Consider the following 19,351-nt stretch of genomic DNA (forward strand, 5'->3'; position numbering starts at 1 on the left):
CATACGGTTCGATTACTGTCCATTTACTGCCAATTAAATGACAGCTTTCATATTTTACTCACTCTGGTCTTAGTGCGAGACATTTGCTCTTTTTTTTTAAAGCTTCCTGGAAACGATCCAGCGTGCTTTTTTTAGACAGCAGCAGCAGCAGGACTGGCTTCCTGTCCATCAGAGCAGGATGTTACATCCACCTACAGTGTGTGAGCTGAAATATCACATGAGTGCATTTGACAGATGATAGGCCTGTGTGGGTTATATAGCCGCCATTGGTCACAGACAGTGAATGTAGATGATTTAATCGGCTGGAACCCACAAAAAGGAACCTGGAAAAAAAAAGTCTTCAGCTTGCATGTGGGTCGCTCTCTTTCGACTTTATTCTTAAAAACTCCATAGTGCCTGGTGGAGAGAGAGAGAGGCAAGAGGCAGACCAGGAGGCATGTCTGCGCGCCAGAGACTGGGTGGTGCTGCTTATCGAGCTAATACTTTATGAAAGTAAATAATGAAGCGACGTGAAAAAGCAGCCCTTGGCCCTAAATGAAACCATATGCGCGCTGACCTTCCACCGTTTGTTTGAATTCTCAGATTACATTGTTGCCATAGAGACTTTTCTCTGCTCTCACTCTGTTTGAGCGAGAGATGTTGTAACAAAGTTGATATAATTTGGGTCCCCACCCCTCTGGTTTAGTTTAAGTTATTTGGAATGCACGTCCAATATTGTGCATGGAAACTTGGCAACCCGAAAGGGCCCGGCAGTGCCTTGGCCAACGTTTTAATACACATACGAAAAACACTGACATCTTAACAACTGGTACAAGCTGGTTCTTTTGCTGTAAATGTCTCAATTTATCACACAGCAACACCATGTCAGATAGTGTCTTTTTTTATTGTGCGTGTGTGTGTGTGTGTGTGTGTGTGTTTCAGTTCTCATGTCCACAGTTTGACTCAAAGTGTTGAAATCAAGTCCTGTCAACTCCATGTTTCTGTTATCTTTCAGCACTTTCACGCGAAAGTGGAAAAAAATATTTTACAACTCTCCCTCCCTTTGGCCTTACTCAACCACTGTGAATAATCCATTAAAAAACCTCTATCATAATTCATACACATTAGTCTTGCGTAATACTTCATGCCTCTCTGCATTGCATATTAAAAAGACAGGTGCTCACAGAAAAAAAACGTGTTGCTTTTAGCGTAACTTTATCATATAAATGAATGTCTGTTGCATTCGAGCCATTGCCAAATCAGTTGACCCAAAGTTGATTAAGCCTATCAGCTCTACAAAATTCTCTCTGTATTTCTCCGTATGGCAGCAATTACATACTGACACTGGCGCAGGAGCTCAAGAAGCGCCCACGAAATGTTTCAGTTGTTGATTCAACTACTAAGAAAAAACCTGGACGTACAGCAGAAGGAATGAAATAGCTTTAAATCAAACGCCATCCTCTTACTGGTACCCCAACACGTCAGCAGAGGATCCAAACAAATGAAACCACAGAATCCCAGCAGTCCTAATTCAATATGACTTTTATTCATCAAACTCATGACAGCACTAAAATCTTTTCCCAACTAACAAATAAGGCACATTTTGGAATGCCGTTTCATGGACATGAAAAACAGACCAGTGGTCTACTCTCGAAACCATGACTTTCCTTGTTTCCCAACAAATGATTTGTCTTCCCTAGACCTCACGCCTGTGTTCTGTCCAACTTCAAATATTACATTTTCGCAATATTGCATTGCACACACATCTCAAGTGATACAGACATTCAATAATATAACAAACATCATTTTTTTTCTCTAAATTGACCAAGTGTTAACAGCACATTCAGTAAATATATCTTATTATTTGTAGAGGATACACTAGTGTTAAATGAAATACTTTTTTTAACTAATGACATCAGAAGTTGCTGATAAGGTTAAAGACAATATGTACTGTAGCAAACTACTGTAATGTATTTAAATAAGTATACATACATTGCACAAAATAATATTTCATTCAAAACCAAACACATGCACATGCAAACTCTGAAATAGTTCTTTGTCACACACGCTTTCCTTGACAAAAGTATACACTCCCTAATACTACTCATAACACCGTAACATTTTATAATAGTTTCTTGTCATTGCTGCTTTAAGCAAACTACATCTCACAGTTTAACGTGCTTATACAGTGGTGAGTTTCCATCACTAATTAAGAAGAAAAAAAATTTCTGCATGTTAACACAATATATCTTCATACTATTGTACTGTTTACAAAAATGAATACATTTGTATGGATGTTAATGGCAGCTCGTAATTAGTTACATATATAGCCACTGAATAACATTGCGGGTTATTCAACACTGAGGACATCATAAAACAAAACACAAAAAAATACAATGGCTTATAATTGAGAAAGGGTATTAATTATGTACCAGCTTTGTTTTCTTATAATATTCTATGTAGACATCAATATTTCCTTCTTAGTGTAACTTTGTTGCATTTTCTATACAAAAAGTGTTGTAAAAAATCTTCCCATAAATATTTCTGCAGGATAATCCCCTCAGATTATTGTAAAACACAGGAAAAATAACTCCCAGCTTTGTTTATTTCTCAGCAATAGGCCCTTCTTCACACACACGGAAAAAGCTTCAATATTGCATAACACGTTTAAAAGAGCTACTATCCTTGAAGGTGATGGCCATCAAATATATACATAAAACAGTTTATCTTTGTCAGGGAGATAACTCTTGAGTTTTTGCAGATTGCTTTAATAATTTCAACATCTCTTAAGTGTTCCAAAATACACATCTTATTCATAGAAAATAATCAATTTGAACTGAAAAAAGGTATTAAAAAAGTCAAGTATATGTAATTCAAGATACGAAGTCTGAAAGCAGAGTATTTTTTTTTTCGTCTTTCAAATGTATTGTATCAACTGCTTCCATTGGCTCTTAATCTGCCATTTAAAATGGCCTTCTCTTTACACGTCTCCGGGCGGAATCAAACTCTGAACAAGATTTGCTAGAACTCACAATAACACTGTCACTGTCATGAGGTTAGTTCGTAAGGCATCATTGGTATCCATTCCTCTCACTACGGCCACATGATGTAAGTATGATGTGGACAATAGGGTTCAAATGAAAAAACCTGTTAGGTTAGTGGCATCACGCACAGCAAAAGAAAAGACCATGTTAACAAGAAAATATTGATTGTTCCCAACGATGGTCGGCTTGAAGGAGTATCGTTCAGTCCTTAACTTGTGGTAACATAGATGCACAACTGCCTGTTCCTTCTCTCAAAGGGGCACTCCACCAATTCTTATCATGAGTCCTACTCTGTCTGTATGAAGTCTTCTCTATGTGTACGGTAATACTAGGGACTACAAGTAAGTAAGGATGTCTCAGCCATTGATTGCAAGCCTCCAAACTCTGTGGAACTGCGATACTATATCGCCGGAGTGCCCCTTTAACTTTTACAGATGGATTTTAGCTACAGTATATTTCCCAAAACTCTAAGGTACCATTATCATCCACTGCAAGCTCTCCCAGCAAGGCAAGTGACCATGCATATTTTTTGACAAAACCTTCTGCGCCTTGGAAAAACATCACTACAATAGATTATAAAAACAACGAGTGAGGTCCACAGTTTCGTGTGCGGCTGTTGTGAGGATCGACCATAAAATAACATCTTTGTTGATATTCCATGACAACAGACCACAGTAGGATTGTTTTTGCCAGCTGGAAATGCTGTTTCTGCTCATGCCTCCAACTCGGCAAACTGCGTTGAAGCGGACACCCACCATGCCCGTTCGCACTGCTTATATAAAAGAACTATGTCATCTTCTTATCCGGCTTTGTCACATCTCGAACCTGCATCAAACATACTATGCATCACCCTTGCCACTCAATACTGCCCCAACTCTGAGCCTGTCCCCCCCGCCCCCCCCACATGTCTTTCCCCAAATTTCAAATGGCCTCCTAAATCCTGACTCCTGATACTTCAGAATCCTTAAATCTTTTTAAGGCACATAAAGTATGATACAGTATAAAATATAGTCAACCAGCTTTTATAAGGCTAGAAAATACAGTACATATAAAAATGTTCACGATTCCTATTACAAGGTTCCTTAATAGGCAGTTTTTTTAATAAGTCAATACTGCATTAATTTCCTCCGTAGTTCTAAAGGTTAGCACGGTGATATATGTAAACAGGATGTATACATCTCTTTCTTTAAAGACATTGGTTCATAATAGTAGGCCCCTAAATTCATAAAAAAAAAAAAATTCTTTTAAACTTATTTCATCATCACTTTCAATATATCCTTTTACATCTTCGACATCACCATCACAAATCGTCTCTTCTCTATATTAATCCCTGTTGTTTCTCTCTCAACCGACCAGAAAAGCACTGCAGTTCTCCAAAGCTTCACCTCCCATCTAAACACTCTTCACACTGCAATCAGCCGTTGGACATAGTTAAGAAGCATGCGAGCCCCTTGGAAATGGTTTCAATTAGCTTCACTGACTCCACCAAGGCTGCCAGGCATCGATTGGCACTACAATGTGAACTCAAATGTCCAACTCTTTCAAACAAACTACGCCCTTGATTTTTTTTTACTATTCAACCCTGGCAAGAAACAAGTGTGGACGGTGGGATTATTGTTACTGGAACTACTGTTGATTTCCTAGAGCTCGTTTACCGTTTTCCATCTTGTGATTTGAAATGAACACAACTGTATCTATGAAACATCTTCACCTATCCGACACTAAAGATAATGGAGAATGTGTGTTGCAACCAAAACAATGCTCTCAGGAAGGTGAATGAAACCTTTTCTGTTAGCAACGCACTAAGTCAAGACGAGGAGCGACTCTACGTAACTGAACCTACAGTAGTTTCTAAAGACACGTGGAAGCAGTTACACAATAATGTGATATACAAACATACAAAAAAAGAAACATTTCTTTATGTCCCAGTTAATATTCAAATTGCACACTTAGACGACAAGATAAAATAAATAGGCCAAATGTAAGCTAGGGATGTATGGCACATTGTCCCTCAGTTAATTCACAGTTAATAAGATGTGCTGCTGACCCTAATACCGCAAGACATCAAAAGGCCTCGTATACATAATAGCATCGTGAGAGGCCCCCAGGTTAAACGTCCATCACATTACCACACACTTCACTTGGCAGGGAAATGGAAGGCAGATCTCTGTAAACACAAAGGCCAACAGAAACCCCAAGGTGAGGTAATCTATTGAGACCAATACTGTCAGTGACACCAATTTAAATGCATGCCTGGTGCAAATTCCTCAACACAATATTGAGCTGATGTTAAACATCCAGTTGGATCAATGGGGTAACATGATTTCTGATGCATGAGGCAGAAAGAAAGTCACTGATTTTGGCAAGTTTTTTTTTTAGCATTTGATGAAGTTGACGTTCCTGGATGTAGTCTTCCATTGTTGGGGGGGGGGGGGGGATTCCAGGGAAGGGGTGTGGGGAAACCTGAATGTGAATTGGGCATTGAGGAACAGCCTTGATTGAAGATGACCAACAGGACTTGGGACACACACGTTGCTCATTGACTTATTGTATAAAGATGATTATTGCACACGTCGGCAGTAGTAGCCCAGGACTTTGCACTTCTCACACAGGTGTTGCGGGTGCTCCTTGCTCTGGTCAGAAACATCCAGGCCATCTGGCTTCTCTAACGGGCGCTGGGGATACAAACAGTGGAGCAATAATGAGTCATATTAAAACACTGAAGAAAGCACACACACAGCACAAACCTCTGGGGCCGGCAAGAAGTTTATTTGGCACTAAATTCAACTCGGCTATTCCCCCTAACTACTTTGGCCTCCAGCACGACTCCCATACTCTCCACAGACCAGACATGTACTAAACACAATTAGCTTCAGAGATATGGCAACGCACCACCAGCTCTGGAAAACCCGCAGTACACTTTAACAACCTGGTATTATTTGCATTTGGATTTGATCATGATGACCTGTATGGAAATATCAGAAAATGGCTACGGCGAAGGCTTTTGTTGGAATCATTATGTCGAGGACAACAGGGAATGTCTGGGCCAGCACGTTTTTGGAGGTTATTTTAATAATCCGTCTGGAAAATGAGATAGCTCAGCTTTTGTTATTTTCTTGTTATGGCTTTTTAAACAAACTATTTATTCCAAAGGTCTTACTAAGGGAATACAGGTTACCATGGGTGACTTGAAGGAGATATTACAGTCGTGGGCTAATGAGTCTGCCAGGAAGTATTGAGACTTTACTATCGGTGTGTCAAAGACATTAGGTCCTTGAGGAAAGCTGGAAAATCTGATGTACATTTTATGGGGTCCTCACAGCGGTGAGAAGGAACCGGGTTCAAGCCTCTGTGTTGCAGGCATCCCTTCTGCTGGAGTGCCTTTGAGCAAGAAACTCAGGTGAATAGAGTAAAATCAAATATTTAACTTATAGATATCATCATGAAACCTTTCCAGTTGATTACTTACATTAAAAAATATATTTTTGAAAAGTTTTTATTTAAAAAAAGAAAATAATTATTAAATTTTTTACAACATATTAGTGTCCAACATGTTTACAGAACAGATTTTGGATGCACCCTTTTCTCATAAAAGAAATAGAAAAAAAAATATATTTTCATAATAACATAACTGAGACTGAGATAATCTGGTTTTACATCTATAAGAATTTAAAATATTAATTACAAATACAACATGCAAGACTGAAAGAATGTTGTATTCACTAAAAATACACTATCCTCTCAAGAGCTCAGCCCTTTGCCCTCTTTGTTTGATATCCAATTGTAGGGTCATGTCAATCCTATAAATCAACTGACTTCCCAAGACCATGCAGAGGAGGGTGAGAGGGGTTAAAGTCTTGAGTTGTGTCTGCAAAGCTTCCACTAAACACAATGTCAGAGCTGTGTCTATGTAGCCTAAGAGGCAAATCCAGGAGCAAAAAAAAAAGCTGAACAAGCCACAAGTGGAACAGCAAAATAACTCTTCATGAAATAGACTGTGCTAGATGCTTGGTAAGGTAGTGGCTGCTCCCAGGCCTAGTCAGTGAACTGCTGTAATTGGGGAGCTTTGGGCTATTATGCTTGCAAGCCAAGAACATGCTAGTGCTAGTCAGTCATAATAGCCTCGCAGATATTTTCTACTGTGACCTTTACTTCACCCCTATGACATTTTGTTCTCAGAATTATAATGTGCATACTTTCATACAATAAAGAGTTATTGAACAGGGCAAAAAGCTATTTGAGCAACAGCGGCAATACGTTGACATAGTTTACTAGTATCTGTACCATCGACTCATTTTCTTATTTTTATTATTATTTTTGTAGAGAGGCTTATACTCTGACAGAGCAGTCTTGATTATGGATGGATGGAGCCAGACAGCTACTAAGCTATGTCTGCTTTCTCCATTTCTGATGCTTCCTTCCTTATTCATCAACAGCAAAATAAATTCATGTCTAAAATCAATATTAGACAAATCAGCCTTACTTCGTCCCCTGACTGAATCCACTGCAATGTTGCTGTTTTGGAAGCGGGGTTGCCTGGGCCTTTAGTACTGCTTATATTACACTATTTGGAGAGATATTAGTGAGTACATAAAACTGAAATGAAAATGTAATAATATAAAAATAAAAAAATATAGTGGAAATCGTGTCCTTAGCTGAAACCAAATGCACTGGGCGTTAGGAATCCACAATTTCCATCTGAGAGGGGTAAAATATTTTATGCACATAGATGGAATTGGAAAATACATATTCAGGTTATTTATGGGAATCGGCAGGGAAGAGGTGGGAGGGAGCCGTGCTGAGAGGCTGAGCTCTTTGATAGTCGAGGACACAGAGGTTAGTGGTCCATTTCAAACGCTGACAAGGAGGGAAATATGTTAAGTGGGTGACATTGCAAATGCATGGAATTCGCTTGCCCGTGTGTAGCTTTGCCACAGCACACAGAGGCAGAGGAGGAGAGTGAGGGTTTTTTCACCAGTGAACTGACTATGGAACAAAAAAAAACGGTTTTGATTGTGAAATACTTTAAAGCACTGCGGTCGTCTACCCACGACTTTTACGGGCGTAGTCGATATTCTCTGTAAAGAATTCGCACTGATGAAGATTAAAACGCATTTAACAGATGATTTCAAACAAATCATGCAACTAGTCACTGTTTGTGGAATGCTGCAATGGTCTAGTTCAAAATGTAGGCTAAATTTGTCAAGCAGCGGTTGCTTCCTGCTTCATTTCAATGGAAGCGTCAACAGAGCAGAGCATGGTCAGCCGTGGTATTCAGAGAAGGAACAGGGCCTGCAGCAGTAATCCTAATTTTATTTCAGGAAGTGGAATTGGAGGAATGCGGGAAAAGCATAAATATTAAAAGATGAAGCGTCGAGGATAAATATATCCCCGGCTGAAGAAAACAGAGTGGATTCTTTCTCAGGCGATCCGTCTCTTTAGTCAACAGGCCGTGAGGAACATTTTGGAGGTTAAGCCGAGCAGACAGCTCACCAGCGCGAGTGTTTGCTATTCAGAAAAACACTCGCCCACACCCCGCACCGTTGTCTTGCTTAATACGATTTCACGTTTTCATATTATGAGAGAGGAATTTTCTGCAGCTGTAAGCCCTAATTACCCCCAAAGTTAGTTTGCGTCTGTGAGCCGTTAATAAAATAAAAAAATAATTGTTTTGAGCTTGAATGTCATAAAAGTAAATAATCCCCAACTTTTACCAGTCAGGAAATGTAAATAGTTTATTCGGTGCCGTTTTTATTACCAAAGAGGCCAAAATCAATTGTTTGTGGTTAGTGGATTTTTATTATATTCTAACGGGGCCATCTGGAATATTCTCAACACAGTCTGGACTCTGTAAACTCTGTCAACAACTCAAAGTGAGTGACTCATGTTTTTTTTTACTTGAAGGCATTACTGCAAAATTGTCAGAAAGGGATTGTCATACCGTAGGTTAAAAGTACCTGTTTGTGTGGATAGACGTTGATGTGGCACTTGATACATTCTTGTCCCATGTTGGCCCAGGAGTTGCCACTCATCCACTTCCTCTTACACTTGGGGCACTTGTACTCTCCGAAGCATCTCTTCTTGCCCTGGTAAGGTGTGAGCCCTTCACCTTTGGGTCTGGCCTGCAATAAACAAAGAAAAACGTATAAAACGTACGCACACATATGGAAAAATCTTTACTTTTTTACACTGTTGAGCGGATGAATAAAACTTTAGGGGTGTAGAAAGGACATTTTTAGTAGAATAATGCATGGTGAGTTTTGACAGCCTGGGTGTGTCCATCCTTGTCGTGTTAATATATCCCAACTTCATCATACAGCACACTCCTTACACGCAATTTTGGCTCAACATGTGATTGTGTAATTGACATTTATTTCCATTGCAGCTGTGTTAAATTACTCCTCTGATCCTCAGGAGGGAGATGATTACGAACAGTCAGTCGGCCATGAAAAAACACTGGCCCGAGGGTGATATTGTTGGGAGGAGTCGCTCCAATGACATCATGCTGGCAAATGTATTTAGGCCACTATAAGAGCATTGGGGGAAAGACCCGTTTTCCCCCCTAAAAAGCTCGCCCCAAACAAAAACATACGGCTGATGCCTTCAAAAGAATAAATCACATACAGTGCTATCCACCACCCTGCCAAAAGAAACCCAAATCTACATTGATTACTAAGTTTGTCAGAGCTTGTCATTATCAATTTAAAGCTCCACTATGAAATAAAGAGAAAAGAAACAACCCCAGCACTAGCATCTCCCTGGGAGTGGTTATTATGGTAAACAAAATCCTCTCATTTGGAAGGTAAACATTGCAAACTGAGGAGCGAAGCCTTGCGTAATTCTATGTCCAACTTTAAAAAAAATGCTTTCATGCACAGACGGAAATCTGATATGGCAGAAAGAAGTAAACTAAAAGGCCCAGCATGTCGCTGATGGCAGCTTTCCAGAAGAAGGTTAGCAAAGGCTCTTGCTTTTAAAGTGAAATCAGACCTGTCCGGTCAACTCCTGATCCCCCCCGTGCGAGACTACATATTGTTTTCATAATGGCTTAAACATTGGCTGCAGGCATTCAGGACGGGTGTAGGTGGTACGGGGGGGGGGGGGGGGGGGGGCTGTGGGGGGATAGAAAGAAAGTCCTGCGATCTGTATGTATCCCTGGTCTTCCCTTATTTTGTCCCAGCCCGTGTGTGAGTAATAGAAACTTTAATCAGCAGCATCTGGCGCTGTCCTAATAGACGTCAGCACTTTGCATCAGCACCAAGAAGCCCAAAGTTAAGTACGAGCGGCTGTGCTTCGATTCTGGCCCTTTGACAGCATGACCTCAACCCCACTGTCAGCTTCGCATCTCCCACGGTGACAGCACACAGACTGGAAAATGTGACTTGCGCTGGGCCTGCAGCACACAGGCCCATACGCACTGACAGGGCTGCTCTTGATGTAATCAATGGGCAAACTCAAAGACGATGCCACGGTAGCTTTCTGATTGGATTCTCTCCCACAACTGGTTTCGTTAAATATCACACATCTGCAAAACAGGCTGCATATGCTCACTCTTAAAAACTCAAAGAACAAAATAAATCACTCTCTAGGTTTCTACTGCATCCAATACATAATATTAGAGTTTCCAAAACTACGACAAGAGTGGTCTAATATCCAGGAGGTCCTACCTTAAAGGTGTAGTCAGCGATTCTAGAGAATGCTTGTTGTAGGGAGTGTGCGCTTCAAAAGAAATCCGGTGTTAACACACAGACTAGGCTCTGTAAACAGGCATTTTTCTAGCTACGGTGGGCCCCCTTTCTTTACATACAAGTTTACAGATACTTGGTTGTGTATGAACACTAGATTAGCGCACACACAGTACGGACAGGTAGCAGATCGTGAAGAGCTGTTCACTGATTCTGACTCTGATTTTGACAACAAGCGTTCTCCAGAACCGCTGACTCCACCTTTAACCCTTGTTAGTACCTATCCACCCACATTTCCCGTTACAACTGTTTTTGTATGAAAAAAAATATATATATAAATCTCCCTGATACTGCAGCCAGGAAGCAGCAGGACAGAAACAGCACCGATCCTCCTCATGACCATTCCTCTCCGGCTCCACGCTGGTTGCAACAGTCTGGCCTTGGCCCTGTGGCTAACGCATCATGCTCTGTCTGCAGCTGAGTGCTTTCAGATTCCACACATCCCCCTTTGCAATCAACGTGAAGATGCTCCCAACGTGCTCTCAGACAATGGATTATCAATCTAATCCAGATGAACACATGGATGGAATGTTGACAACTATGTTTTTGTGAATTGGAGTACAATACAGTTTTCAAATGCAAGAAAGGTGTATATGTAAAGGTAGAGCTGAATGGATAACTTGACTAATCTCTTAGTCTATTATCAGTTAGCAAATCAAATCAGTAACTATTTTGATAAGGCAAATTTCAAACATTTGTTGGTTGCATCCCTGCAATTTACATCATAGTAAATTTTGTCTGGAGAATTTTGACATTTAATATCAAAAATATATACCCACCCTATGGACTGTAAAAGTACTTGCCACTTTTCAACAGCATCAAGCTATGTAGTTTATGCATTGTTAATATGGAGAGTAAGGATGCACCAGAAGCACAAGTGAAAAAGCATAGAATGAACCAATTTTATTATGTGAAATATATCAACTGGGCCTCACCTAACGCACAAGCAAATTAAGTTTGCACAACTGCAATGAAATCCAGGAACCTTTTGGGAACCCTTGAAGTTACAAATCGGCGTATTGTACATTGTGGTCGGGCCATTGCAACACTTTGCTCGTGGAGGTCTCAGATGATGAAGAGTGTGTTTTGGGTCCGATGTCATAAACTTCGCAGCCACAGTTGGTATTATTGTACATTCCAAAGGACACCCAAACACGTGGGAAAGAATGTCCCAAGAACATCTGGCCTGTTGTGCCACTGGTGCCCGTGTAGCCACGCTGAGAGTCACAGAGGTAGGGACAACAACAACAGCTAATGATAAAGCTTAATGTTTCTACACTTACACGCATACATACCGGGGCCCTGTCTTACTATTCGCATCGGTGCCGTGGATTACAGATCAAAACCCTCCGCTGTAAACACTAGAATGACAGAGTAAATGTTTTAGCTAGGCTCCATTTCCAGGAAAATAACCACGCTTTACCGCCTTTAAAGCAACATGCGCAAACCATTCACAATACACACGGTACAATGACTCACTTAATGGAACTGCGTCACTGCACCACACAGCACTCACTGGAGGTATAAGCCTGCATGGGAGCAGGATGTGTTCTGTTTTTCCTTTTGCTCTCTGCAAATAAAGCCATTGAAGCCTGAGCCAGATAAGAGTTAAATGGACATATCGAAACCATTTGGAGCATTTTAGGTTAGTGGAAGCGTAAAGTGGAAGCAAAGCTGGGAGACAGCAAATCGGTCGATGGTGTCCGCGCTAGGACATGGGCGAGCGATGTTTGTCATATCACTTTCACAGTGCCGACTCGCTTTGAGTCAATGTTTGTTTATGTCCCAGAGGCTGGAGACCCACTTGTTGAGATAAGGGTGTGTGTGTGTGTGTGTGTGTGTGTGAGAGTGTGTGTGTGTGTGTGTGTGTGTGTGTGTGTGAGAGTGTGTGTGTGTGTCGAGGACAGTGTCCATAGACAGTGTAGCTCCGTGACCACAACAAGTTGACCACATCCTCCTTTGGCCCACATCACAGCAGGGACGTGACGTTTCACACACACACACACACACACACACACACTCGCATGCACACGCACAACGGGTCAGTTAACTGTTAAATGAAGCATAAACACACATGCGATACACACATTGCAAAACATGACCACACACAACGCCCTGTCTCTCTTCTGGTTCCCTCTAACACCCAGACACAAATTCACACACACACACAAACACACACTCAACAAAGTCCACATGGTCCAGTTTTCATAGGCTCTCGAGACACAACTGGAAAGTCTGGGCGCACGGTTTCCTGCACTATACTCCCACTCAAGAGTTTAGCCCTGCTACAAGGACACAGATCATTCTTCGGATTAATGAGCCCACAAACTGCATTAAATAGAATAAACAGAGCCGTGCAAGAGACAGTAAAACAAAAAAACAGGGAGACAAAAATGGGACAAGGGAGAAGAACACGATGAACGTAAACAGGAGAAAGCTTGTTAAGGAGGAATTAATGTCGGTCAGGTTGGATGTGAAACAGTCTCCTAGAGAGGACTCCGTATAGCGCAGGGGGGTCTTAAGTAACCTGCTTCGCAATAGTCACAAACACACACGCGCACACACACACACACACATAGGGAGAATGGGGAAAGTGGACAAATACCGCAAGCCAGAGCCAAGCGTGGAGAGACCCCTCCAATCAGCCCCTCTTGGGAGGGTGGAGAAAGGCAAGGAGAGAGAGAGAGAAGGAGAAGGAGAAGGAAATCTAAATCCAAAGCAGATGGCCTCCATAGGGGCTGAACACTGAAAACACTGAAGAGAGCGCTCGTAAAATCCCTGCTCTGCTTTCAATTAGGTCCATACATTTCAGAGAGAGGGAGAGAGAGAGAGGGAAAGAGAGTTGGGGGGGGGGGGGGTTAATACAGCGTTAACTAACCGCTGTAGCTCTGGCCACAACTACACTGGATTGGACTCATTATCATGTGGAGGAATGCAAATCTCTTGGGTGGGGGGGGGGGGGGCGTCGTTTAAAAAAAAAAGACACATATGTTATACAAGCAGAGGGATATTAGGAATTTGAAGCATGTGCACCATTGCAGGTATATAACTGAATCTGAAGAGGGGTGTGTTTAGGTCTAGACTACACCCACTGGAACGTCTTTGAATTTCAGGGTAATTCCATTTTTAATACCGTGAAATTGATTCAAATCATACGCATCCCATCCCAGGCATCCCACTCTGGAAATCGCAGTTTGAATATCAATCGGCCACAGAAACCATCTTGAAATCGTGCTCCAGTGTAAACCGTTTAAAAAAAAAAGACGTCTATTACTGACCACTGGAATAAATGTGGGCCAGACCGCTGTCTGAGGACCTAAAGGTGATCTCGCATTGTGTGTTGATCTTACATTCCAGACTAAAAGTAATGACCAGTGGACAGACACCAGACAGCCGACTCACAGACACTCTTCCAAAAAAAAAAAAAAATCCCAAACCCCTTAATCCTCTGTCTCCAGCAACAGGATAGGTTAGCCTTGCTTTAATATTAGATGTCCTTTCCAAGCCAAACCTAAGATGAATCATTCTTAAAAAGCCACGCTATATACTTTCAAGGTTGTGGATATTGGATTTCACACTGTTTCTCAACACATTAGAGGAGACATCTACCTAGGGTTCATCCGGGCTCCGGTCCACATCTTGCCCGTAGTCGGTCCACAGACAACAAATACGAGAAGACGGGTGTTTTCATACAAATGTCACATGCCATTCATCGCCTTGTCTGCGTCTCTGAGAAAACAAGGAGGTTTCTGGTGGGTAAAACAACACTGAGGCTTGTGGTTAAATGGTCGGTAGTAATTATGCGCGACCACTTCTCTGGTCTGAGAATGGGAGAGAGCGGGGTCTATTGTGGGCGACATAAGAATAATGCAGGAGTATTTGAATGTTTTAGCAAATTCTTCAAATGAACCTAAACATTCGAAAAGCGAAATGATGGTATTGTGGGTTTCTACAGCACATTCTACAGCCATATCAGATATTTGCTGCTATGCCCACAACGCTGCTCCATTTCTGCATTGTTCATAATGCTGGTGCAACCCTTAATCAAAGTAGGCCCTAACTCATCATATAGGCCGAGTCTCTTGAGTACAACAGAGTACACACGTGATGTTCTTTGCGTTAATGTGATATTCTTGGGGCTGATTTGATGTTCCCATCACTGAATCGTAGAGCAGCGATGATGAGTGAGACCCAGACAGGTCAATGAGTCGCAGCGTCAGCGTTCACACTGTAAAACAGCAAAAGCCTGAGGCTGTTTGCCTGACCACACCAGAGGGAGAGGAAATGTCTGTCGGGGTCATTAGGGCCAAATAATACGTGCAGAATAATTCCTAGTGCACTGTTTGGTTTGGGTGACCGCATCAAGGACAGTGGGATGCAAAACACGTAAGAAAAGTCCCATACTTTCTCTCACATTAGACTGTGTGCCTCTTGAAAGAAAGTTAAACAAAAGAGCCAGTCTCTTCTTGACACTACGCATTCTGGAAGAGTTGTCTATTCCGTCTAAACAGTTTTTCTTACGTAAATCGGCCTGCGTTTATCTGACATCACGGCAACTAAAGAATTCATTAGATGTGAGGATGCGATCGTCAGCCTGTGAGTCAGTACTGAGGGCCAAGTGAGGGCGTGCAGATGGCCAGCGCTTCAAGTCTCTCACAAGAATGACACTGTCGCCACCTCAGCTGTGTTTCACGCTGCACACAGAAAAAGCTTTTTTTTCTTTCTCCCCCTTATTGGCTGTTTCCGCTGCTGGACTAAACAACCCCAACCCTGTGCCAGAACCTCAGCCAGGTGCATTATGGGGGGAACTATTTATCAATCCTGCCATGCACTAAAAGCTCTAAATACAGCCACTGTTTTCGGGGCGTCTTCTCATCTTTCTCACCTCTCTCTCTCTTTCTTCCTCTCTCTCTCTCTCTCTCTCTCTCTCTCTCTCTCTCTCTCTCTCTCTCTCTCTCTCTCTCTCTGGGCTGCTCCTTTGCTGGTGCAGCTGTCTCCTTCTAATGCCTGTAAAGAAAAGTGGCTGAGGCTGAAAAGTGACGGGATGAACAGGTGCTCTGTTTAAGTGATACATTTGCCTTCACCAGAGCACAATGCTCCTCAGTCTATAACAACAATCTCCACCCGAATTGGGCTGTGCAGTATAGGCTAGAGACTGACAATACACTCATGTTGTTATTACAGGCCGGAGACCTATTTTTTAACCTTTTTATAACCAGGAAACAAACCTAAATCTATTTTTCAAGAGTGCCCTGTTTAAAGAAACATACAATTACTGAGTGAAACAAATATGTTAATGCAAGTCAGATGGAATAATTCCACATTTTGTGCCTAAAAATTACACTTAATGACCTCAGTCGACGTCATCATCGAGCATTGCATGTGTCGCCCCAATTAATATGCTTGTGTATATTTACGATCGCCACGTGCAAAGTGATCACTCATGATCATTTTCCCTCCAACTCTGTCACCCCTTTGTGAACAGTTGCCAAAGTTATCACAAAGCGAAAGCCATGTTTTTTTTTCTTCAAGTATCCCTTATAGAGCCTGCTTGATTCCTGGCCTGCTGGCTCAAGCCCCAAACTGCTGGGCTGGCTCCCCAAGCGTTCCGTAGCTCTCCAATCGCTAGCTAGCATCTGGAAACCATCAGTGTAAACAAAGGAGCAGCGGAGGAGCTCAGGCCCTAGCTCTGCCTCTCCGCATCCCCCAGGACATCACTCAGAGAGCAACACATGAAGAAACACCAAAAAACCAGCCCCCCCCCCCCCCCCCCCTTCCAAAAAGTAACCCTGTGTGTAAGCCTATTGCGTTTCCGTGCGCACGAGTGTGTGACCGTGCACGTCGTATGTGTGTGTGTCTGCTGCTCTTGTGTCCTCATCTCAGGATCTGTTGTTTGGCTTGGCCGCAGTTCAGAAAGAGATAGATTTACAGATACTAGCACATGGGGTTCAGTCCACAATGTTAGCTTTGAGCCCTTGTAGGAGTGTGTGTTTGGTTTGCTCATTAACCGTAGCATTTTCTGATACGACTCCTAATTGCTCTAATGTGGTTTCAGTTAGCGTGCTAGCTGTGCTTAGCGCTCTGATGAACGCTACAAAGTGTGTGTGTGTGTGGGGGTGGGGGGAAGAGGGGAAGGCCGGGAAGCCTGGATGTGGTTTCGACCTGAGGACTGCTGGTTCTCCTCTGTGAAACTAACATCAAAAAAAGATCAAAGCATCAATCACGCCTGATCCTTCTCTGGGATACGACAAGCAAATATTTCCTGAACATTTCTGATAATAGTGTTTTGGTAACCAGATATCTCTTAATCATGTGGTTTTGGTCTTTTTCTTTAGCACAGCTGGAACCTCCAAAATATGGTTTGTGGAGCTTTTGTAACACTCAACCTCACATTTAAAGCAAACTGTGTGTTGCTTGTGAACACACACCGCAGATGACAGCCAGGGTTTTTTTAGTTCGAAGTTGTGTCTCCAACCTGTTACAGCAGAAAAGGCAGCCACTTATCATTCTGTATGAACATGCATGTTTTGACTGTGGATGTGTTTTTGCATTGATAATACAGATCCATCATTATTTCACTATATCCTTGATAGTCAGGCTTACACGTATTCTCAGTTTTGCATGATTTGCAGCAGGCGACTTAGCTCGTATGCTAGCAATACTAGTGGCTCGTAACAGCCTTGTATTCCTTTTGATGGTTCACAGCTCCACATCTACAACTGCTGAGATAAGCGTACTTATCTTGAACAGTTGTCTATAAATATAAGCCACAGCAATGCACTATCATGTACTGCACATAACCTCAATCCCACACACTTGGTATGGTGCACACACTTGCACTTCTACCACAAAGCACACACATATATGCATGCATTTATCGTACAGTAATAAGTGTAATACAAACACTAAGAATATGCATTCATATTTAATTTAGAGTTCCATAATTCAATCTAATTTTGATAAAGACGACAAAAAGCTACATTAAGAAACATGCTGGGTTAGAAATATAAAAAAAATACACATAAATCCAAATTCCAAACCACATTGATATGTAAACTATATAACATGCAGATATATCTTTGTATTGATAAAACTAAGACTCGACGACAAATATACATTGCATTTTCTAATATAAGTCAACAGATGGTATGTGAGATCCCTAGATAGGACTTTCTACCCATCCCTTGTCAGTCAGTCTGTCGTCAGAACCTGCACTGACTGCACCCATGTGCGTCAGGCTGCTATGCTATTCTTAAAAAAAGGTTTCATATTCTAGAAGCTCTCTTTATTTGAGCTATTCATATGTGTGCTTGACATTTCATTACACTATAAAAAGCAGTTTACTCACAATAGCGCATACCAGTTGTTTCAATGGTCTAAATGTGCCCATGAGGCATTTGTACTTGCATATAAAAATAAAAACAACGGTAGTCGCCAGTTGCGCCATTTATCCTCTCTTAGGTGTAATGAATGTTTGAGGGAGAACAACAGCAGAAAGTATGTAGCTGCTATGTGGAAAGAAAGAAACCACAACAATCACATAATATATAATCAAATCCACAGCTATTCGAAGGCTTCATTCTTGACAGGCAGGCAGCATTTTCTACACGGATCACAAAACCCACACGGACCCTGAAAACAGCGCAACACATACCAACAGTGCACTGCGGTCTACATAAGGTGGACAGCAATGCAAATAGTTTTCAGTGAGGAGTCAGATGCTCAGGGTTACGAGTTTCTCCCTTGTGGGTTCTCTGGGTTTTGACCACTGACATTACAAGCCTTTATAAATGGGCTTTGTTATCTCACCGTGATACAGAGGGGAAGATTTCAAGAGGACAACCACTCCAACTGTTTGAAAGAATAACCACAAGTCCATTTCCAGCTCCATGGAGACGCCAAAATAGTTCATTCTAGGAAATGGCCTCTGCTTGGCAGCCTAAGTGCTGTGTGTGTGTATGTGTGTGTGTGTGTGTGTGTCTTTACTGAACAAGGCTGATACTGAGCCACAATACAGACACACACACACACTCACTGACACAGACACAATGCGTTCTGTAGTTTTCTTGGATCAGAACATGCGTCTACTGGGTTCAACCTTTTTCTCAGATTCAAAAGTCCCGTAACGGTACTGGGCACATCGCTGGTGTTTAGTCTGTTTCTTGACATGCTGAGATATCACACAGGGAAACGGTAAATCAAGACAGCTGCTCCAAAGATGAAACATCCCACAGCTGTCAGTCATGTAGATAAGTGGTGTGGGGGGGCCGTGCCAGAAAGACTTCAAAAAAAGGTAGTTTTCTCTTTTAAATGTCATCTGCTCTCTGAGATATTGTGGAAGGAGGACAGTATCTTGGTTCATACAATTGTTTTTTTTTTCAATTCTATTTGTTCGTGTCCCTTTCCGATTAAACACATAGCAAATAAATTCAGGAATGATTGCAGTACTTCTGCAATACTAAAAACACATGGCACAAGTAAAACACCAGATTGTCAACTTCCCCCAAAGACTATAGAAACACCCCCACCGGAGCATTTTTTTTTAATCAGTTGAATAAGATTAGCCTTTTTATATTACTACCC

General features: G+C 41.8%; 1 protein-coding gene across 1 annotated transcript in view; it reads right to left on the bottom strand.

Annotated features, from left to right (window-relative positions):
• Positions 1-1,503: 1,503 nt before the first annotated feature.
• zcchc24 (zinc finger, CCHC domain containing 24) overlaps positions 1,504-19,351 on the bottom strand; it is a 34,364-nt gene continuing 16,516 nt past the window's right edge. The window contains exons 3-4 of the mRNA XM_080036298.1: positions 8,981-9,145; positions 1,504-5,698 (exon numbers count right to left, since the gene is read on the bottom strand). Coding sequence (XP_079892424.1) covers positions 5,585-5,698; positions 8,981-9,145 — 279 coding nt within the window. The 3' untranslated portion in view covers positions 1,504-5,584. The remainder of the gene's footprint in view (positions 5,699-8,980; positions 9,146-19,351) is intronic.

The sequence above is a fragment of the Ammodytes marinus genome (assembly GCF_949987685.1).
Source record: "Ammodytes marinus genome assembly, chromosome: 11".
Taxonomy (NCBI): domain Eukaryota; kingdom Metazoa; phylum Chordata; class Actinopteri; order Uranoscopiformes; family Ammodytidae; genus Ammodytes; species Ammodytes marinus.